The sequence below is a fragment of the Rhipicephalus microplus genome, chromosome 3 (genome assembly GCF_043290135.1).
Source record: "Rhipicephalus microplus isolate Deutch F79 chromosome 3, USDA_Rmic, whole genome shotgun sequence".
Taxonomy (NCBI): domain Eukaryota; kingdom Metazoa; phylum Arthropoda; class Arachnida; order Ixodida; family Ixodidae; genus Rhipicephalus; species Rhipicephalus microplus.
In genome coordinates this window covers 92,695,278-92,719,522 of record NC_134702.1, presented here as the reverse complement: position 1 = coordinate 92,719,522, position 24,245 = coordinate 92,695,278, and the positions used below count along the sequence as shown (strand labels likewise).

Genomic DNA, 24,245 nt, shown 5'->3' with positions numbered 1-24,245 from the left:
CAGATTTGGGTGCACGTTAAAGAACACCAGGTGATCAAAATTGCCGGAGCCCTCCACTACGGCGTCTCTCATAATCATAGGATGGCTTTGGGACATTAAACCCCACAAATCAATCATAGTGTCTCTTTAAGATGGTGGGCTACTATACAAGCCTAAAAACAAGGACACACGTGGAAGTTCATTGGGTGTCACGTACTAGTATATCGTAAAGGGCACGATGATTCACGTGCGGCGATTAGCGGTCTCAACAGAGCGTCCGAGGCAACCGTTTCCATCAAGCTGTCACCGCATCTGACCTCCGGGAAAGCTGCTAAAAGTTATCGGGCCGGGCTTCTTTTTTCCCGTTAAGCATTTTGCTGTCGAGACAAGCAGCGATTTCTGTTTATGAACACACGCTAGGTGACACGCACGCACAAGCACAGGAACACACGTTCACCCCGCAAATACAAACGAGCACAATTTAACACTCACCAACACATGCGTGTAAACACCCACTACATGGCATGCGTACAGCTACACCCGAACACATACACACCCGTACGTGCGCACTAGCGCATATGAGCAGGTACCCCCTACACAATGACGCACAGGCAACATTGATTGATTGATTGATTGATATGTAGGGTTTAACGTCCCAAAAACCACGATATGATTATGAGAAACTTCGTAGTGGAGGGCTCCGGAGATTTCGACCACCTGGGGTTCTTTAACGTGCACCCAAATCTGGTCACACCGGCCCACAACATTTCGGTCTTCATCAGAGATGCAGCCGCCGCAGCCGGGATTCGATACCGCGACCTGCAGGTCAGCAGCCGAGTACCTTAGCCACTAGACCACCGCGGCGGGGCACGAACAAGCAACATTATCCCACCCATACGTACACGCACACAAGCGTACACAAACGCAAAGAGAAAAAGCACACGATATCCTACACACGCTTGCTATGCACTTATAGGAAGATATAGTAACGTTATTGCTCTTCTTACTGCGGTCTCATTTTGTTCCCGTTACATCGACCTTGGCTTCACAATATCGTTGTTGTGAGACTGTTTGATGAAAACGGCAGCGTAATGAATCAGTGAAGCTTCCCTGTCCATTCCTGCGCTCGTCCTCCTTCGTGGACACATACACACACGTCCCGACGACAGCACGAGATTACCGCCTCGCAGTGAGATCAGCCGCCACCCGGCAATCTACCCGGAGTCGAGGCGAGATTGCTAAGCCGAGACCACGCGAGGGAGTGCTTTCGGACTCAGCTATGGGCAGGTTCCTTTTTTTTTTTTTATAGCGTCGATCGCTTTCTTGCTGTCTCCATCGAGGAAAGACAAAACAAGCGCAACCAATACAGACGATAGGACGTCTTGTAATGAAAGCTGTACCCGTCCTTGGCCTTTATTAAAGCAATGCACGTTGCATCGCCTTACTTTTTTTTAGTCTGTGACATGTGAACCGATTACGCTCCTTTTCCACCTCACATACCAAACTTTAGTTTCTTTGTTCCTTTGTGAGCTGCCTATACAATGAATAAACTAGATCGCCCACAATAAGATCGTCTTTCTTTCTTTCTTTCTTTCTTTCTTTCTTTCTTTCTTTCTTTCTTTCTTTCTTTCTTTCTTTCTTTCTTTCTTTCTTTCTTTCTTTCTTTCTTTCTTTCTTTCTTTCTTTCTTTCTTTCTTTCTTTCTTTCTTTCTTTCTTTCTTACGCGTACAACTTTCGCGGTAGCCGCCAGTATTCAAAGAAGTCAATCGAGATCTCTCGCAAAGAATTTATTCTCTGCGGCATCGCACCAACGAGCGTAGAAAATCGTGATTCGCTTGAGCTGCACTCGCAGTGTCGAAGGTGAATGTTACTGCGGACGAGAATTCAATTTTGCCTGCACATAAGTGTTATAGTTCTTGTCGAATACGCTCGTGAGCCGTAAATGTCGTTTACGCCACCAACCTTGTGTTCAATTCACTGCAATTTTATAGTGCACGAAAGAACCCACGGACAGATGAAGACGGGACAGCCGCAACTTGCCACAGTGTTTACTTGAGAAAAAGGCAACCATGTATATGACAACATCGCTTTTCAATCATCATGATTCCACGTGAAGTTTGCAAATTCAGATATATTTCCATAGATAGCCTAACTCCTTACATGAAAGAGCAATTGACGAAATCAACCTATCTACCGAAAGTATACAGCTATCATTACACACAGTGTATCATAGTGTACAAACTTGGCGTAAACCGGAATGTCTGGACGCGCTGGTCAAGACATGTCACAATCCCGTCACGTGCATCGTCATACACTTCTCGCCAAACAGTGGTGCATACCCGCTGGCGGGTATGTGCCAGTAGAATGCGAGTATGTACCGCATATAATCGACACATATTATCCACCGAGAAACGACGAGAACATAAATTGGCAATTTTAAATAATTAACGTTAACAAAAATCTGAAATCAGCAGCGTGGACCCGACGAATGCAAAAAATAAATGTCAGAGTACCAGAAGGAATCAAACCCAAGCATTCTAAGTGGCGATCAAGTATTCTACCACAAAGCCACGTCAGGTCTCGAATTTACTTAACAAATAGGCCGTAATGCTCGTAAAACGTCAGTTGTTATTGCAGTGCTGTCTATCCAATTTTATGAAAAATAATGTATTATGAATAATACAGCCGTCACATCAGGTTAACGTCAATTGCAGTTAGGTGCGACGCGCTGAGGTTGATTTTTCGTAGCAGTGTCCAGTGTTACCATCCTCGCGAGCACCAGCGCTTCATATCAGCTTATCGCTTCTGCATGTTGCAAATACTAATTTCCCTGTTGGTATCGTTGTGCAAGTGGAAACAATTCGTTAAATTAATTCGCAAGTCTTTTATATCTGTGTGTGCGTGCAACAGTTATACACCCATACATATGGCGTCATTTTAGTGCGCGTCGCTCAATAAAAATATTACAACATGGCCATCACGTACGTAGGATCTGCCGAATTTTTTTCTTTATTTTCTGTATGTTTCATCCATCGAATAATTTTTCTCTTCTCACTCTATGACATGTCGGGGCAGCCCTATAAGAAAAGCCGCGATCTCGGTGTGCTTGTTTAATACTAAATGTGAAAAGGCTCGCCACTATTAAATGTTTTCGTGCCCACCAATCTCTCGAGAATTCAAGGATTGTTATTTTTTTTATTTGTGTGTGCCACGTTTCCCATCGTAAAGCACTTTTAATCTCACGCACCCTCATCCATCATTTCGGAAACTTGCACACCTCTTTTGTTACGTAAGCACCCTCCTGAAGTCCGGAGTTGGTTCGTGGGGAAGCTTCAAAAATTTAATCTCAGCGGCAGTCCCCTGACACATCTTGGCCTGAATATTTCAGGGCATGAGAGTCTTCGCGATGTGATTACTCTCACTATAAACTCGAACAAAAACTTTCCCGCGAGTGCTGTTCTGGGCAGAGATTAGTCGAAATGGCATCTCCGCAAATCACGCTTTATCGCCGAGATGCCGTTTTTAATCGCGTCATTGTGAGACGTAAAGAAGAAGCCCGTCCACGCAAGCTCAAATACGCCCTCACACCAAGCCTGACAGTGAGCGATTACGCTTACTTCGAACTCGTACTAGAAGTTGTGTTTGATGCAATGCAGCTACAGACATAACAAAAAGAGGGGTTTCATAAAAGTGTTCTACTTAATTTTTTTCATTGCATATGCAGGTCACACACAGAGAAGTGGCGACAAACTGAGGCGCACTTCACAGGTCTCAGCTCTGCAATCATAGCGGTTCTTCAGCCGCATGAATCATGACACACGGTAAGTGCTTGTGACGTCAGCATGCAACCCTCGGCAACGCCTGGACGAACGCGTTTTTTTTTCTTCATCTGAGCATTCCAATGCACACCTAATGGACACAAAAAGTTTGCGCATATAATATTTTCCTCAGCAAGCGAGAATATTTCAACTTTTTTCTCGCTTACAGGGTTCATAGTGATTGTTGAGGTTTTGCGCCCCAAAACAATGATGTGATTGTGAGAGACGCCGTAGTAGAGTGCTCCAGTAATGTTTACCATTTCCGGTTCGTTAAAGCGCGCATAAATCTCGATAAACGGTCTATGAACAGTTACCCTCCAGCAAAAGGTGGCCGCCGTTGGCGAAATTTGATCCTGCGGTCGTCGGGTCAACGCTCGAGCATCCCAACCACTAAAGCACGTGAACGAGGCTTTGGCAGGTTGATTGCCTAGAAGGATTGTACTTAAGTTGCCTAATTACAGCGGTACAACTCCATGACGAAAGAGCTGTTGATTTGTTATGTGTTGGAAGTGCCTTTGGTGAGCCCTCGTGGCCTGACTGGCGTGGTGTACGAAACTACTGCCTTGGGTGGTTCGGCTTTAATGGGGTAAGCAGGTAGTTGCGTAATCGCAAAGCAATGTATAGCATGGGTATTCTGTCAATAATGGCGTTGCGGCACGGTAACTTAGGCGTCAAGGTTCCTGCGATTTAGCCAATGGATATTACTTCAAAAGAAAAGAACCTTTTTTGTGAGGGCTATTGTGTTCGCCCCCAGTGAACATCAATCCTTCGACTGTAGGCTGTAGAAAGCATTCATTTCCCACGTTATTTAAGTTACATCATTTAGGTATGCAAGTCGGCATGCATCCGCTGACACTTACTTTGCGAAACGTGCATTGTCTGCAAATCGTTGTCAAATGTATCTCTTCGCACGATATTACATTATAGCAGTTCTCCTCATGCACTGTAGATTGTATATTCATGATATAGCCTGTAGCCTAGAAAGTTGCAATACAATGCATGATTGCACAAATATGCATGGTAATACGTTCGAAATATAATTTTCGGTAGTACAAGAAGGATGAAGCTCGAGGGTTTAGATTGTGGTAATCATTACGTGCTTTGCAGAGCTATGAATAACGCCACTGCCACTAAGCCTATGGCTTTTTTTTTTTTTTTGCTGATCGGGTGTTATTGTCTTTGTATGTGCTTAAGCAAGATTTCTCTTGCATTTTTTTCTCAATGATATTGTAGCTAACACTTGCCGTATCGACAGTGAGACTGGACGTCATAATGACATATTGATGCAGGCTAATATTCGCAAAATTCTTGAATACTTAGCCACGCATGGGTGTAAGCCGGGACGAGCTGAAATAACATCCACCTATTTTACACTGCCCGCATGAGCAAACAAGGGGCCTATTGAAACACTTCACGTAAGACGCTGCGTTCGGGGACACTTTTTACGGCCAGAGGGCGATACACCGAGCCAGAAAGCCCATCTAATAGTAGTGATCGCCGCTACACAACAGATCGTAGAAACCGCAAGCACACCCCCAACTCCCATGCGTTGCATCCACTGGAGCTGTGGCCCCTTATGCTCATCACCTCATCACGCGTACTTGCTCATGGTTAAACACAGCGTAATACTACAATGGTATGATACACAGTAATATACTACGGTATAGGTAGATGGCTGCAAGGATGCCACATCATCAAGGTAGTAATGTCTGTAAACGCTCCACCTTAAAATCGCTCACGGAAGCTCGTAGGGTGGAGCTGCTTAGGAAACCACATAACCCGATGTCCCTTTCCCTTGCTCAAATACCTCAATAGGTCTCACAAAGCCGCATCTAGGCATAACAATCACCGGCTTAGTACACGTGACTAAAGCCAGACAAGCAGCTATGAAATGTGCATGGGCCTTGTTTTTTTTTTTTTTTTGCTCGGAGAATGGAATGGCATCATTTTGAACTTTTTTTTTGCTTGGAGTATGGAAATGGATCATATTGAAGTAAGGGCGCAGCGCATTTGCTTTTTTTATCTATCGGCACTTGCTGGTCGGCCAAGTTAGAGCTAGCCGAGCCTCCCACTGTGTTTTGGTGCCAGTTCTGTGTGTGTCAGGTGTGGCGGATGCTTCGACTTTACTGTGGTACAGTGTATTGACTTTTGCGTACCAAGGCCAAGAACCTCGAGAGTACGTCGGGAACGTGGCATGTAATCTTTTCCATTTCCATGAAGATAAACACCATATCACGGTTGAACGGGCAGCCAAGGCCAGTGGGGCAATGGATTAAGGGTCTCTTATGTTTCATAAACTTATGTTTCATAAACTTTTTTCTGTCTTATTTTGCTTACTTGTGGCGCAGCCCTTGAGGTGTGCGGTCGCCTCCGGTGTCAGTGCCCGGTGGTGCATGCCGGATGAGCCTGGTGAAGGTGGTGGTGTTGGGCGCGCCGGCGGTGGGCAAGACATCCATCATCCACCAGTTTGTGTGGAGCGAGTTCAGCGAAACATACGTGCCCACCGAGAGCCGACGCACTTACCACCCGTCGGTGGTGGTGAACGGACGCCTCTACGACTTGCAGGTAAACCGACATACCATATCGGCCTTCTCAGCATTGCTTAACGAAGTTCCTTGATGGGCTAGTCGCTTTACACCCAGGAGTACTAAATAATGCACTTTTTTTTTGTTGTCTGAATGAACTATGTCAAACCACTAAAAGGCAGATTGCCTAATGTAGATATCTTTGGAAGCATTGAAGATGAGAGGTGGAGACGTCTATCGCGTTAATAACGCTTCAGTATCACAACAATATATTCCGCGTTCTTGTTCCCCTGTCTCTATCTCTGTGGTTTTTGGGCTGACAGATGGTATTTATCTTTCACCTTATTATGGCCTTTTTAGGGGTCCCTTAAATGCATACCGGTACAGTTACCAATCGGTCGTTTTCATGAATGTCAAGTTGATCTCCACTTCCGCTGTCGCAGGTGACGGACCTTCCCGTGGTGCCGTACTTTCCGGCCAACTCGTTCTACGAGTGGAGCGACTTCCGCTACTGCGGCCTGCGCAGTGCGTCCGCCTACGTCCTCGTGTTCGATCTGAATGCGCCGGAGACCTTCCAGTACGTAAAGAACATGCGCGAGCAGATCGTCGAGTCGCGCAACATGCAAGGCGTGCCCGTCTTCGTGGTCGGCAACAAGCACGACCTGGGTGAACCCCGCGAGCACCGCGAAGTCGCCGGCCTCGTCAAGAAGCACTGGCGATGCGGCTACGTCGAGTGCTCGGCAAAGTACAACTGGCACGTTGGTCTGCTCTTCCGAGAGATTGTGCGAGCCCTGGACGACGGGGGAGGACTCGGTGCGTGGGGAGCCGGCGACCAGGGTCGAAGGGACCGCTGTCGCATCCTATGACGCCGGCGATCGGCGTCGGTGTGAACGAGCAAACATTGCTTGCAGGCCACGAACACCCTTCGCTGCGATCAAAGACCGAACTTGGGGACAGGGATCAGTTTTATTTCTCTGTAGCCAGGGACATGCAAGCGAAGTATTCCCGAATTTCTATTGTAAAAGAAGGGCCAGTGGCTAATGTCACAGGGAGGTATGTATAAAATAAGCCGGTGTCTAGTTTTCACGGTTAAGAGGGAAGAAAAACTGAAAAGACATGACGAAAACATTCTCAGCACTAAGACACTACTGTCGCTGCTTTATGTTGGTGAGATCAACTCCTGCCTTTGCGAAGGTGCGACATACTCACAGGCAATTCTCCCAATTGGCAACTACAAACAGCATTACACACACTACTCTACTCCTGTCAACCAGCTCATCACGATCTACTGTGACTTTGGATTCCTGCGCACAGGGAGTCGGTGTGCGTGAACATGATAGTTAATGGACGCAGGCTGTGCAGCTGCAGTGCATCGACACTCCAGTCCTTATGGTCACGACAGTCGTGTCTTGAAAGTCTAGGGACGCTGAATCGTGACTTGCATCTTAGTGAAAAAGACAGTAGTTCGTACTTGTTGATTTTTGTAGGGAAGTTTTGTCGTCGTCAAGACTACACGAGCGGTTAGCTTTCACCCTTCCCGTGTATCTCTTGTGTGCAATAATCGATGCGTCAATTAAGTTTCGTTGTGCCATAGGTTGTTTAATGCTACGTGTACAGCCGCTAGGAGGAGAGATTGCGTGGACGCGAACGATGCAACAGATATTGCCGGATTCTCCTGCTTACTGAAAGTTACTCAGATTATTGGTCTGTGGTGAAATATGGCAAGCAGGCAATGAGAGCTGAACCATCCGTTTTGTCTGCAAGAATGAAGTCAGCGTCTCGTGAGCTATAGCTAGCTTGAATTTCAATCACACATGCTGCCGTTTTCACTGCAGCTAAAACAGCTGGTTTCCACCTCGGAGAAATGCAAGATCTATCCACATGGCAGTGGCGTGCCTGCCATTCGCCTGTGTAAAATAGTTAGAGTTGCTATTTTCCGTTCAAAGTGCATTCTTTTTCCGCGGGTGGAAGCATTGTCCACAAGGTGAAATGAAACTTGTTGTTGCTACCTAAAACATTACCTTTGATAATCGCTAGAATGATCAGCAGTGGTCTCATAAACTTTGCTAATATGTTGAAGTTTATGAAATTAAATCACTTTGCAAACGTATTTTCGTGTGAAGAACTTAGATTCATTAAACGCGTAAAAGCGTATTCACATCTCGAAAATGTGAAAGCGGGATAATTATATCTCGAAGGAAGAGCAACTAGACAGCACATGTATTTCTTGCTTTGGTTGTAATCTGAAGTGTGCCGTTGAATGAAGCAGATGCCCACGACGCGTATTGTTCTGTAACGTATGATGTTATACATCTTACATCTTATTTATTGTCTGAGAGAAGTTCCGTACGGGGGCCTGGAAAAAAAATCAAACGCCGAATTCAAATATGTTCACAAGCAAACGGTTGTTGTGGAATCTGATGGTGATCCTTCGATTTCGATGCTTCAAGTTTGCGAAGATTGTGCAGGAAAATGACCTTTTATAGATGATACGCAACTGGTAAACTACATTACAGGAATGTTCTCAATAGAAACAAAGCTTCGAAAACATGGCATAGAATTTTCGGTTTCCTGCATCATCCCCTGCTTTGTTATGCTCCACCAAAAGTCAGGAGTGAAGTTAACGAGAGCTATCGCACGAATATTTGTGACGTAGTGTAGGATAGAGGATGTTTAGGGCGGCAAGAATATTTAGACAACTTTCATAAACAACGCCGACGTTTTATAGTGCTGATTAGTTGGTAAGACGTCACTCGATTAAGTGCATGCGATGGTTTCAGCGTGAAATACCTGGAAGAAGCACGGAGGCACTTGAGTTAACTTTAATATACTTTAGTAAACTTGTTGTTGGGCTTGTTGGGGCGCATTACATGTGCGTATACAACGGGACCTCCTCAAATTCAGCGTCGCTTTGTAGTCTCTTGCATCTCAAGTGAAAATAGAAAGTTAGCACAAGCTTTAATAAGCAGGTAAAACTTTTCCGGAAGTCTGTGTAGGAAATGCGTCATATAGCTGAGCCGTATAGTGCTAATAGACGTTTCGATCACGAACGCAGTGACACATGTCCCATTGATTCTGTCGAGCTAATCTCTGTAGACGTTTTCCATTAGGCTCGACGGCGACGCCTAAGTTCATCCAACGAAGCGGGTATGAAAAAAGAGAAGCGTGACCCTGAAAATTACAGCCCCGTTCTCAAAAATTTATGCAGGCAGACCTTTATGTGAAAGGTTCATTTCGTTTTTGCTATTTGAGTACGCTTTAAATTCATTAATGGATTCTATTCACCCGTCAATGGTGGGTTGGTGTAGTCACAAAGTGAAACAGTTTGCCATTGACGCAGAATGATAATTGCAAGCGTGAGTGAAACCTGAAGAATAAGCCAAGAATAAGCCATTCTATCATTGCTTTATGTAACTGTCACGTCTCGGTTGAACAACGGCATATAATGCAACAGGAACGTAGCTGCATAAGAAAAAAAAATGTGTTTGTACTTGCCTGTCATTTTATTATGCCACTGCTTTTGTCTTGTCAAAAACACTTCGTCAATATTGTAGCATTAGTTGGTACCACCTCTTTACAGGCTATTGACCAGGTTATAACAGAATTTTGTGCCGTTTAACGACGTCGGTGTCGTAGTTGTGGCATTTAAGTTTTTTGAAATACTCAGACCACCGCTAAATTATAGTGGTCGAACCACTTCGTTGATTGAAGTGTATGGCTCATTTCTGCGGTACTCCTTGTATTACCGATTGCCACAGTGCATATCTTTTGCTCTGCAATGGTTAACATGTTAGTTACTTAGGAGCTGTGCTATTGCACAGGCCTATTCGCACGGAAGTGTTATATCACTGCGTCATACGTGTTTATATGCCATATGGTCAAACACGGTTTTTGTGCGCCCAGGTCCACAGTACAGGTCATTTCGATTTTTAAATCTTTTTTTCAGTGTATTTATTTTTACACAACTGCAAACGATAGAATCTTCCTTGGTAAACTAGTTTAGGTGAAGCACAACTCACCCACATTCGTCTCCAATTCCGTTTGAGGTGAAATCTGCAACGTTGAATTAGCTCCTTACAAGGAACAAAATACCTACTGAAGTGTAGCGTGAAACTTAAAGTCAAATAAATAGGTTTGTCATGGAATAGCTTTCATTCGATCTCTAGTGCATGAAACAATGCAAGAACAATGTGCTATGCGCAAAAAACGGGGGCGTGTGTTTGTAGATTACCGTGTTTTCCTTGTGTTGTCCCTTGCACTGAAAGGCTCAGTGGGACTGTCAGTATCTTGGTAAAAGGATCGTATACGGGGCATATGCCATTCAGGTGGATTCGCTCAAAGATCTCAACTAACCAGAAGACCAAACTCAGGTCAAAACTCAGTGACTGTGGATTCCTCTGTATACAGAGGAATTCACAGTCACTGAGTTGTACACAATTAGGTCCCAGAAGAATGCTCTTGCTTGTGTGTGCGACGATCTTTAGTGTTCATTATTCTCATCCCTGCTTTCTTATTTACTCGTAAGTTTACTTGCATTGCGATAACATAAAGTCTGCTCAGCTATAATATGTCCTGTTGTTCTGGTCAGCTACGATATCGCTGAGCAACCAGCCCAGAAAAGTGAAGATCTCATCAAGGCTAGTCCCAAGGCAAGGACGCTCTGGAAAGAAATGGCTAACTTCCTAATGAAGGAACTGCATAATTATCCTTACAGGTGATAGTATTTTCTTTTCAGGGAGATCCTATTTATTTGCAAATATCTAATAGATTTAAAATTCGTGTTCATCGGCAGACCTCCTAATGAAAAAATTATTACATAATGACTATTTTGCACTCGTCCCTTTTTGCACTTCAATTTCTGATAGCTTCGCACCATCCGACCTGATAAAAAGTTTCCTCCTGTGACGACTGAATATTTGTGACACTCAATACAAAGAAATAGAACAGATATAAGACAGCGTGCTGCTCGCTTTTAATAAAGAGGAGAGGAGCGTGCATTTAAAGGAAAAATTTAATAAAACCTGGTTGGCTCTTACCATGTGTCCACGACAGCAGGAACGAAGACATCACTTCCATCCCTGATGGCCGTGCCAAGCTGGTTGTTACGCGTTATCGCGTTACTGCGCAAATGAAATACAGTATGTTGTGACTCAGTACGTACGCTCATGTAGCTTTCATATAACACACGCTCACATAACATGTCCACGCACTGATCTCACAGAATCATGTAGGATCTTATGCAAATTACCAAGTTCTTGCTTGATAATACGCTATTGTATACTGGATCCCGGGGTGGTGATTCGTGGAAACTCTTCAATACGAACTCATGATTTGTAGAGACTACAGTATATGTAAACCGTAAAAATGCTCTATGACGGGCACGGAATATTATAAAAGTACTTCTCGGGGTTCAAGCTAATAAACTGTAGACCCTTTTGCCGAAACCTTATTGTTATTTGGAGACTCAATTTATCGCGTTTTTCTGCTTTTACACCTCGGTGGCACAGACCTGCTCTATTTCAGATTTTGCTCATTGTTTCTCTGAAGGATAGAGTTGGTCAACCGTGTTCTGTTGCGCAAGATATCACTGACTGTAACGCGGCCAAAGATATCTGGGTTCCTTCATATATTGCATAACTGCTGTCATGAAAAATAAAGCCAGATACTCCTGTTGATACCTGTGGGTGAGAACTGTACCTGTTTTTAGATTAATGAGTTTCTAGGACAGCTTTGTCTTGGTGTTCATGGTAGGACACTGTCAATGTGTTAGTTTAGCGAAATAAAAGCAGAGAAATTGGGTTGTGTACATTGTATTGTTATGGCTATGTCCAATTTTTTTTTATTCCTGGAGGGTGTAAAAATTTACAGAACCCTCACTGCTGCTGTTATGGGCCAATGACGCACAGTGTCTCTATCATTTTGGTTTCTGTACGTCCCGTCTTTGTGCAGGAAGTCTTGCGCCTATCAATGTCTTGGTCAATGCTTCGGTCAATGTCTAGGGACAATCGTGAAAGAAAAAAAACTGTACACATCTACATTATGCCTTTATACCAAATTCTTCAATATGAAATTGTCTATTAGGTTGGCAAAGAAACCTCTAAACAAAAAATAACGCATATGAGGAAACCGACCGGTGAGAATACCTTTTATCATGCACCAAGATTTCTGTATAATTGCGCAAATTTCGTACTCTGTCATTTACAGTCTTTTTATGTTTTGTAAAATTGATAAACTACTCATTTTTGACCGATCATCTACAGTGGTTCTTAGCCAAATTTAACGGGCGGACAAGTCGAGGTCAAAATTTTTCTTTATATGGCGTTGAAAAGGGGTTTATTGGTGACTGTTGCGACGGTGGCCCTACTATGAAAACACGATCGGGAAAGAGCGACGGTCATGCAGATGCCGGCGATGATCAGCACGAGCCAAGCGAGAGAAGCCCAGCACCCAGTACCCAAGCGGTGGCAATGTTGCTTGCCAACGATGCGTTTTCTTCTTCACAATTTGCCCCCACCGAAAAAAGCCATCCTGGCGACCTAAGATTCTGGAAGCAGAGAGCTATGATATGGCTTAAGGCAGGCGACGTGGACGATGTCACGTCCCCGCCGGCGCATGTCATCAGATGGGGAAAGTGGCTCAATGAGAAAATTCACCGGCGAGGTTTACTCCAAAACGCGGTATGGGCCCTTGTACTCTGGAACGAGTTTTGAGGAAAGGCCGGGGGTTTGGTAAGGAACAGCCAGCCATACAAGTGATCCCAGGGAATAGCTGTGGCTTTGTGAAGAGTCGGCGTTGTTTCCTTTCTGGCGCTGCGGTTCTTGTGACGTAAAGGTGCGTGCGAGTTCACGGCACTCTTCCGCATTTCGGGCAGCTTCGGACACAGATGGGCATTCGGATGCGTCAGGACGGTACGGAAGGACAGTGTCGATGGTGTAGGATGATTTGCGTCCATAATGAAGAGTGAAAGGTGAAAATCCAGTGGTAGACTGTGTAGCGGTGTTGTTTGCGCACGTGATGAATGGAAGAATGCGATCCCAGTTAGTATGATCGGATGCCACATACATCGCGAGCTTATCGCCAAGGGTGCGGTTAAATCTCTCCGTGAGCCCGTTAGTTTGCGGGTGGTATGCCGTGGTCTTGCGATGAACATCATGGCATTCAGAAAGCAAAGACGTGACCACTTCCGATAGGAAGGCTTGACCTCGGTCACTTAGTAGTTCTCGAGGTGCACCATGTCGTAGTATGAAGCGATGAAGGACGAAGGATGCTACGTCCCGCGCAGTGGCACTTGGAAGGGCGGTGGTCTCAGTGTAGCGTGTTAAATAGTCCACAGCCACTGTGATCCACCGATTTTCATCTGATGTTGTCAGTAGAGGGCCATAGAGATCAATTCCGATCCGATTGAAAGGTTTGGCAGGGCACGAAAGCGATTGAAGCGCACCGGACGAGTGGAAAGGCGGTGATTTGCGGCGTTCCAGTCAGGGCAGCCCGTAACAAATTTTCGAACAAAATTATACATTCCACGCCAGTAGAAGCGATGGCGAATGCGTTCGTAAGTTTTGAAAATTCCGGCATGACCACATTGGGGATCGTCGTGAAAGGAGGCGCAGATTTGTGATCGCAAGCTGCGCGGGCCAACCAAGAGCCACTTACGACCTTCAGGGGCGTAGTTGCGTCGGTGTAGCAGCCGATCACGAATGGCGAAATGAGCAGCTTGACGTCGGAGAGATCGTGATACCGCAGTGGTTGACGATCTAGAAAGACGGTCAAAAAGGGAAGAGATCCACTGGTCTTTGTGTTGTTCACCGGCAAAGGAGTCGAGGTCGAGAGATGCGACGGAGTTGGTACCAGTGGTTCTGCAGGCCGAGTTCACCGGCAAAGGAGTCGAGGTCGAGAGATGCGACGGAGTTGGTACCAGTGGTTCTGCAGGCCGAGTCGGGAGGTAAAGGCGAATGCGACAGGGCGTCGGCGTCAGAATGCTTGCGTCCGCTGCGATAGATGACGTGAATGTCGTACTCCTGGATTTGCAGTGCCTACCGAGCTAGGCGGCCAGAAGGATCCTTCAATGTGGTGAGCCAACAAAGTGCATGGTAGTCCGTTACCAGGTCGAATGAGCGACCATACAAATAAGGGCGCAACTTGCGAAGCGCCCACACTAGCGCCAAGCACTCCTTTTCAGTGACGCTGTAATTGGCCTCAGCTTTAGTAAGCGTGCGACTCGCATAAGTGACGACGTATTCGGAGTAGCCCGGCTCGCGTTGGGCGAGGACAGCGCCAAGACCAACCCCACTAGCGTCTGTGTGAGCTTCCGTTGCAGCTGTTGGGTCGAAATTCCGAAGAATTGGAGATGTTAGCGGACTACGCAGCGTGGAAAACGCAACGTCGCAGTCAGGAGACCAGCATGAAAGGTCTGCGTCACCGCGTAGGAGGTTGGTCAGTGGTGACATGATCGACGCAAAATTTCGCACGAAGCGCCGGAAGTACGAGCATAGTCCAACAAAACTGCGTAATTCTTTCAGTGTAGTAGGTTTCGGGAACTCAGCGACTGCTCGCAGTTTTGCAGGGTCGGGTAGAACACCATGCTTCGACACTGATGTGCCCCAAGATGGACAGCTCTCGCGCGGCGAAGCGGCACTTTTTAAGGTTCAGTTAGAGCCCAGCGTTGGTTAAACACGTCAGAACCAGTTGGAGCCGAAGCAGATGTGTAGGAAAATCGGGAGAGAAAACGACAATGTCGTCGAGGTAGCATAGACACACAGACCACTTCAGTCCACGCAGTGTGTTGTCCATGAATCGTTCAAACGTGGCAGGAGCATTACAAAGCCTAAATGGCATTACGTTAAATTCGTACAGGCCATCTGGTGTAATGAACGCAGTTTTCTGGCGATCAGCTTCTGCCATGGGAACCTGCCAGTATCCAGATCGTAAGTCTAAGCAGGAGAAGAATTCGGCTTCTTGGAGGCTGTCAAGGGCGTCGTCGATGCGCGGTAATAGATTGACGTCTTTCCGCGTCACCTTGTTTAATCGCCGGTAGTCGACGCAAAATCGAATCGATCCATCCTTCTTTCGAACTAGAACGACAGGAGATGCCCAAGGACTGTGCGATGGTTGATTAACGTGATGGCGTAGCATCTCTTCGACCTGGTCGTTGATGACATGACGTTCTGAAGCAGAGACATGGTACGGTTTTTGACGCAATGGCTGGTGCGAACCAGTGTCAGTGTAGTGGTGCACTGTGCAAGTCCGACCCAATTGCGGCTGAGAAACGTTGAATGAATTCGCGAAGTGCCGGAGGAGATTAAGAAGCTTGGCGCGTTTTTGAGCACTTAAGATGTTGGCGATGGAACTCGAGAAGATGTCACTCGACGAGCATTCCAGTGGGGAAAGGGCATGAAGTTTGGTCGAGGCACTACTGCACGATTCGTCTGGCATGTTAAGAAATAAAGAGGAATTGAGGTACTCCACTCGACCGAGACATTCGCCGGCAAGTAGCGCAAGCGGTGCAGAAAGGGGGTTGTGGACGAAAATATTGCTTCGGCCAGCAGTGACGTCAAGTGTAGCGAAAGGCAAGGAAACGCCTCTGCGGCACATGAAAATGTCGGAAGGTGTAAACATTACTGTAGCATCGTTATGGTCATTGCAGCAAACAGGGACAACGGCAATAGAGGCTGGCGGAATTTCAGTGTCTTCACGCACGACGAGTTTTGGGGACCGCTCAAGAGTTTCGTGCAAAGGTTCGTCAGACAGGTGCGAAAATCGAACTTCAGCGCGTGCGCAGTCGATGACGGGATGATGATGTGACAGGAAGTCCCACCCGAGGATAACGTCATGCGAGCACATCGAAAGGACGATGATCTCTACAACGTACATGGAGCCTTGGATGAATATGCGGGCTGTACAGGTGCTGAGAGGTCGAACTGGTTGTGCGCTAGCCGTACGAAGCAATAGTCCAGAGAGCGGCGTAGTCACTTTGCGCAGGGAGCGGCAGAGCGGGGCGGCTATAACAGAAACGGCAGCACCTGTGTCGATGAGGGCAAAGGTAGAAACACCATCGACAGATATGGCGACGACGTTAGCAGGTGAAGTGCGAGGACATGGGCATTTCGACGACGGCGCAGTTCTTGCCTCTGGAACTGCGGCGTTCAGTTTTCCTGGTTGGAGGAAGCGGGTCGAGGACGCATTGGGGACAGAGATCGCCTGCGAGGAGACGGCGAGCGGGAAGAATGAGTCGGAGATGGGGGCTGGAGTGACTGAGACTCGAGAAGGTTAGTGTAGCCATACTGCGGTGAGGGGTAGGGAGCAGGTAAGTGCGTGGGCTGCGGGTCATACGGTAACGGCCAAGTAGCGTTGTGTTGCGATTGGAAGTGACGACGACAATATCGTGCCACGTGTCCAGGAGTACCGCAGGCGTAGCAGATTGGTCGACTGTCAGCAGTGCGCCAGGAATTTCTGACTCGCGGTGTGGCCCAAGGTGTTGAAAGAGGGGTAGAGTGGGGAGCAAGTGCAGACATGTGTGGCAAACGCTGCTGGCGGGGTCTGCTGCGTACCACCTGGGCATAAGTAAGAGGCACGGCCAGGGGCTGCATAGCCGGCGCATGGGGAACAGGCATGGCCACAGGCTGCTGGTGGGCAGCGACGGGAACAGCCTGAGCTACCTCTTCGGCAATAACGTCGCGGAGTGGTGAGGGCAGACGAGAGGACGGCGGCTGCTGCGTGAAGGGAATCAACGACAGTTGCCGAGCTACTTCTTCACGCACAAAGTCTTTGATCTCTTGCAGGGTTGGTGAGTAATCAGGAACAGAAGTAAGACTAGACAGTGAGTCGGCGTGTGAGAAAAATGGCCGAGTCAGGGCGCGCTGCTTCCTCAAGTCGTCGAAACTTTGACATAAAGTCACAAGTTCCGCAACAGTAACAGGATTGCGCGCCAGGAGCATCTGAAATGCGCTGTCATTTATCCCTTTCAGGATGTGTTGAATCTTCTCCGACTCGGGCATGGCGGTGTTCACACGGTTGCAAAGGCCAATAATGTCTTCGATGTAACTGGTGAACGATTCAGATGGCTTCTGTGCTCGAGTCCGCAAGCGTTGATCGGCTCTGGACTTGCGGACAGCGGGTCGGCCGAAAACGTCAGAAAACGACGTTTTGAAGATGGACCACGTCGTAATGTCGTTTTTGTGGTTGTTATACCACATTTCGGCCACGTCAGTAAGGTAAAAGATGACGTTAGTCAACTTGTCCGCGTCATCCCACTTGTTGTTTGAGCTCACCAGTCCGTAGTTAGCGAACCAGTCTTCCACGTTGGTTTCATCAGCTCCGCTAAAGACCTTGGGCTCTCGCAAACGAAGAACGCCGGGGTTGCTGGGGGATGGAGTGGAAGAGCCAGGTTGCGCGTTGTTGGTAGCCATGATGGGAGGTAGCGTTCGGTTGCGCAGCTCCAGGTTTAGGCGACGGCGAATAGCAGCACCCAGGTTCAGGCGACGGGGAATGTCAGCACCCTCCACCAATTGAAAAGGGGTTTATTGGCGACTGTTGCGACGGTGGCCCTACGATGAAAACATGATCGGGAAAGAGCAACGGTCAAGCAGATGCCGGCGATGATTAGCACGAGCCGTGCGAGAGAAGCCCAGCACCCAGCACCCAAGCGGTGGCGATGTTGCTTGCCAACGATGCGTTTTCTTCTTCACAGCGGTAAAGTTCGAGGAAAATTCACGATAGTTCATTGTTGTAAGATGATGCGTCATTGAAACATGTCGACTGCTATTTCAAGTGTTTATTGAAATTTCCAATATACCTGTAAGGCCCTTTGCCCGGCTGTGTATTTGTTCCCCTGCTTATACCATGGCTCCACAGTCATGCAAAAAATGTATAGAGGACTCCCACCGATTGCATCCATGTACACGGAAGCAACTGATTGATATCTGGTACAACTACCTTTGACGGGAATCTTCGGTTGTGCGAAGCCACTATTTAGCGAGGTTTGTATTTTTGTAAACGAAAGTGACGGGAATGTTGCTTCGTGTCCTCTTGTTTTCAGACAATGACAAGCAGAGATTGTTGAGCAAAATAGGCCGAAGTAAATAAATGAAGTGGTTGAAAACGGTGTTGCTGTTCGTTTCTCGCGCTTCAAGCCCGGGAACGGCAACACTCGTGGTATGCAACTAGGCAGGGATTCTGTAAGGCAATGATTTCACAGAAATCATGGCCATTTTTGAAACTGAAGCGCCCAGTCACGGTAACGTGTGTGTAAACACCACGCAGCTCATTCACACTGCAGGTGCTGGCTGAGGTCGTGCGACCATTTGCTACCGGAGACTGCACACGCAAGGACTAGAGGCGACTGATGCTAACACCGCGTAAACTGATGCGTACCTGTTTACACCGAATTCACGCCTTACCTGCATGTCATTATACCGTAAAAGTAAGGAGGTTAATAGTCTTGCGCGAAAGATTGGTTCTGGTTCAGGGTCTTTGGGACAGCAATCGCGCAGTTGAAAAATTGAGTGGCGAGCGAATGAGCTCCAATAGTTGCTTTTCGGCCAAAACGACCTCTTAGATATGGTCACTTTATGACCAGTGCCAGTCACCGGTGTGAATGACTTTTCAGGCCTCAGTTGAGCACAGAACGCTACAACAGAAGCACAATCGATGTAGAGAAGTTATAACTACCTCGAATGAAATAACACTGGTCCACCGTATTGTCCTTTCCAAAAGGCATGCAAAATATCTGCTCGCCGACGAAAAAACTTCCCAAGAGAATGAGTCTAGTCTATCGGTGTCATAGATATAAGAACCGTAAAACCTACAAGCGTCTTTATTCTCTACGAATGAAATGGTGTGCCTTACTGAATGTATCAAGACGACACCTATTTTTAATTTGAAAGAGTAACAATTAAAAAAAACATATTTTCAAGCTACGTATCATCGCAAAAATAAACAGATGGCATTGAGTGACATCGAGATCATTGTGCTTATATTCAATTAAAGATTATTCGCTTTAGAAATCGGGACATATGTATGCAAAGGTACTCGCAAAAGTATATGTATACGAATGCTTAGGTACTCGGCTGCTGACCCGCAGGTCGCGGGATCAAATACCGGCTGCGGCAGCTGCATTTTGTATGAAGGCGAGAATGCTGTAGGTGCGTGTGCTCAGATTTTGGTGCCCGTTTAAGAACCCCAGGTGATCGGAATTTCCGGAACCTTTCACTGCGGCGTCTCTTATAATCATATGGTGGTTTTGGGACGTTAAATCCCACATGTCGCACATCTCTCATTACATGTATGCAAATTTAGGCATCTCGTCAATACTTCTTGCCTTCATTGCGACCTTACTGTATTCGTAAAAAGCTGTTTTAAATAAATTGGGCAAAGACAAGGTATTAACCTAGTGAACCGGTATGCAGATTCCGGATTTGGTTTAGAATGCCTATTTTGATAATATCCAAATTATTTAAATTAGTGAAAGAAAACATACAAACAAAGAAACAGTGATAAAGGTGGTGGCAACGCTAATGGGAAGTTTTTGCACAGCTAAGGAATGTCGCATTTGCGCACCGCATCAATTGTCTCTCCCGAGCATCGCTTTAAGGTTCGGCTTAGCTGTTCATAGCGGTGTCCGCTCTGTTCCCGCACATCTTCCGAAATATGTTTTTTTTTCTCACCGAGCCCGAAGAGTGTCTTACGGCCCCTTCAATATCTCATCCAGTTGGTATGGCGGAAGTATGCACTGTCGTCGGCATGTCGTTCTGTTGTTGAAATCTCAGAGAAACCCAAACTCGTTTCTCATATATATTCAAAGCGGCCTGAGCGTATACCCTCTTGGCAGCGCTGCCTGCCAAAGGAGTGAACGTGTAAGCGCAGGCCTGTTGATTTCGTCTTATTAACGTTGCCACAACGTTGCGCTTGCACACGTCTAGAATTGACAGGCTCTTTTAACCCAGCTAATTCACGGGAGACTTCGATGTTTTCCGTCATTGTTTGCATCTGTCCGTTGTCCTTTATCATAACACAAACAAGTCTCAACGCATGTGGACCCTTGTCAGATTTAACAATCAAAATGAATGACGCGAGCCTAAGGCGACTCACAAACATTATTCTCATCAACCCTCCGGAATTTATTTTTTTATGTGAAGGCAGTGTCGTTATTTCACGTTCGGGAACAAATTTCTACTTCATATGCCTCAGAAGTTTATGTACACATGAAAAAGTTCAGCGTTATATGAAGGCGATGCCGACTCCCGGCGGCCATCGCCCACGACCGTATTTGTCCCTTCAGTCACCAGATGAGATATTTACCCTAGCCGTTCCTCCACCCGTATTTTCGCACGCGTGGGTTGTGGGGTGGCTCATGCGGCAATCAATACAAGTTAGGCACGAGCCGCGAGATCTAACTCGTCCGGGTGAAGGGTATATGACCTTCGCGCGATGACCTGGCCGTTAGCGATATAGCCGCCGCTTTTGCTGTAGCGATAACAGTGGCCCGTGTTGTTAGATATGACACCGTTTTGGTATCACGGGACGCCGGATATAGAAAACAAAGTCAACGCGCAATAGCTACATACAGATGATTAACCAGCCAAACTGAAATATGTTTCAGTGGCGTTTATCAATGACTCAATCCCGAGTGTTCATTAGTCTTTCAGAATAACTGGTAACGTCTCTCCGGGAATCTTAACAGGTGTTTGATGCTCAATTATTGATCGTTCTTAATTTCATCTTTCTCATTGTAGTGCAATATCAAAAAGTAGTCGATTATTTATTTATCCGTTTGCTTTTTCCTGGCATTGTTAATCGAATTTGCCCGATTACTGTGACAAGTACTGCTAACAATCATTCGAGTTTTTTTGTTGTTTTTTGGGTGTTCCTATCGCGTAGCCATATAAAGATTTCACAATAAAATGATTTGCCAGCGCCAGGTTTACAGAACATCCATACATTTAGCGCTAGTGTTTCCTAAGAGGGCATTTTTTAGCATACCAGCGTATCTTGTTTTTAGTCATTTGTTCGGTATCATAAACGTTATGCTGCAAAAGCAGCCATTCTTTCGAAATTCAGTCTGCCTTGCGTCAGTCCCGTCCATGCGTTTCATTAGGTTAACGCCGACGACAGCCGTAATCGACAAACCTGTATTGTCACGTCCAGTTTCACCATTACAGGAGCTAGCAGAGCCAATAGACCAATGAGCCTTTAAGGGAAATACTACGAGACGTATTCCATCCTCGGCCTGTGCTATGTTCCAGCTGCCATTGGGGGCCGAACGTGCCAGCCACTGAGACATCACCCGTCAGCGTTTGCTTTTTACTATTGGTAAATAGGGTTCTGCAGCAAAGATACTATGAGATTGCCAGCGTCCTTACGTGTGTAGCTTCTACTTCCCTCCCTGCGTGGTCTCGAAAAGAAAATAATCAAAACCTCTAGGGTTTTACGTTTCAAAACCGCAATATGGTCATGAAAGACGCCGTAGTGGAGAGCTCCAGAAATTTGGCTATCTGGTATTCCTTAATGTGCACTTACATCGCACAGCATAAGGGCCTCAACCACTTCGCCTTCACCGAAATGCGACCACCGAGGCCGGGATCAAACCTGTGACCTTCGGGTCAGCAGCCGAGAACCTGAGCCCCTGATCCACTATGATGGACGGCTCGCTACAACAAGCGGATGGAGATGAGCGCGCGAAGTCTCCGGTTCTCGCCCATCGCCATGTTGTGAAGTATGAGTGCAGAAAATACATGTTGATGTACAGTCTCACCACGGCGTAGCAAACAATATTTTTCTTACAACGCGAGAGTGACTGAGGGTGTCACTCATTTGCCTACACGATTATTTTGAAGTGCACGATAGAGTAATTCGTGCACATCTATCTATCTATCTATCTATCTATCTATCTATCTATCTATCTATCTATATAGATAGATAGATAGATAGATAGATAGATAGATAGATAGATAGATAGATAGATAGATAGATAGATAGATAGATAGATAGATAGATAGATAGATAGATAGATAGATAGATAGATAGATAGATAGATAGATAGATAGATAGATAGATAGATAGATAGATAGATAGATAGACAGACAGACAGACAGACAGACAGACAGACAGACAGACAGACAGACAGACAGACAGACAGACAGACAGACAGACAGACAGACAGACAGACAGACAGACAGACAGACAGACAGATAGATAGATAGATAGATAGATAGATAGATAGATAGATAGATAGATAGATAGATAGATAGATAGATAGATAGATAGATAGATAGATAGATAGATAGATAGATAGATAGATAGATAGATAGATAGATAGATAGATAGATAGATAGATAGATAGATAGATAGATAGATAGATAGCTCGCCGCCAATGTCTGGGCGCTCTAGTGATCCCCCCCCCCCTCTCCTTAACTTGGGGTAAACCAACATAAGCATGAGAGGGTAAGATGATGGTTTTACGAATATGACTCGCTGGTCATGGTATGAATAGTGTGAAACTCCTGTAACCGACGTCATCAAATCCTTTCTGTCAGACGTGTGGTACATACCCGTGGGCGAGTATGTGCCACAGGTATGCGAATATGGGCCACAGGTGATTGACAGTTTATATCTACCAAAACACCAAATGATGGCTGGCCACTTTCCATCGACACCACATAAAGTAGGCTTCAGCGCCAACTTAACGTAGTTTAGTCGTTCGGGTGTGGTCAGGTAGGGCGAGGTTGATGATGTTCTGGTACCCGTTGTCGTTCATCTTGAAGTTTCTCTCGTACCCTTCTGCAACCTGCGATGGACGTCTGCTTAAAAAGGAGTATGCAAGCAGATTAGGCATTGATAGGGCTAATTTCTGATGTAGATGTACTTTACTGTCGAATGTACCGGTGGCGGGAAACGGGGACCCGCTGTCTGTAACCACTGCCACAGCATCTACGCTTTTGCCAATGCGACATCTTAACCCGGTGAAGAAAGCTACAGATGAAGCCAGTGATGCGGAATTTAAGAATTTGGACTTCATCTTTTTGCCATCTCAATTAATGTTTCCACAACCGAAGTCACGGCGAAATAGACATTTCTGGGTTGTTTTTTCTACCTCCCTTAACAATTTTAACAAGCCGCACCTGTCCACGAAGTGCTAAATGAGCTCGCGGTGATGCTTCTGGCCTGCTACTGATCTGCTAAATGCTGTATTCGCTTGTGAAAAGAGAGAAAGAATTTTATAGATGTAATTTGCATTGTGAAACTTATTGCTTTTGACACTTGAAAAAAAAAACGAGTGTAGAGAGGAAGAACATTATGTGCCGCAGTGGGCCACGCCTTTAGCGAGAGCAGCCAAGCGCGAGCGTTTCCCCCGAGGGCTGTGATTCCCGAGTCCGTTGCTGCCGCCCGCTTTCTTCAACAATAGACCTGCTGTGCAAGCACTACTTGTGCCAATAAAACCCGTTTCAGAGTGGTGGAGGTGCTGGGTATTTCAACCTGAAACTCCGCAACAGGAAACTACCTGCCATCCCAGACATGGCTGAAGAAAACACCCAGCAAGGTACGACCCAGCCTCCGATGGTCATCGTTCCCACTGCGCTACGCGTGCCCGATCCACCTTTTTTCGACGGTACCGATGAGCAAGACGTAGAAGATTGGCTGTCGACATTTGAAAAGGTAGGCGCAAGCAACAAGTGGGACGACACATCGAAGCTGCAATATGTACCCTTCTACCTGAAAGAGGTAGCGAGACTCTGGTTTAACAACCACCACTCGGAATTCGCCACTTGGGGTGCTTTTAAGCTACGCATTACCGATGTATTCGGTCGCCCCGAGGTACGCAAGCTCCGTGCCGAACAGCGTCTACGGGGACCCGCACAGCTTCAGGGGGAAGGCTTCTCAAGCTATATCGAGGATGTGCTCGACTTGTGCAAGCGTCTTGACCCTTCAG

General features: G+C 46.4%; 1 protein-coding gene across 2 annotated transcripts in view; it reads left to right on the top strand.

Annotated features, from left to right (window-relative positions):
• Positions 1 to 12,120, top strand: part of LOC119172048 (ras-like protein family member 10B) — an 85,180-nt gene extending 73,060 nt beyond the window's left edge. For both annotated transcript variants that reach the window (XM_075889984.1, XM_037423021.2), the window contains exons 2-4: positions 3,704 to 3,800; positions 6,146 to 6,362; positions 6,766 to 12,120. In XM_075889984.1, the coding sequence (XP_075746099.1) occupies positions 6,198 to 6,362; positions 6,766 to 7,188 (588 nt within the window). In that variant the 5' untranslated portion in view covers positions 3,704 to 3,800; positions 6,146 to 6,197 and the 3' untranslated portion in view covers positions 7,189 to 12,120. The remainder of the gene's footprint in view (positions 1 to 3,703; positions 3,801 to 6,145; positions 6,363 to 6,765) is intronic.
• The last annotated feature ends 12,125 nt before the right edge of the window (positions 12,121 to 24,245 follow it).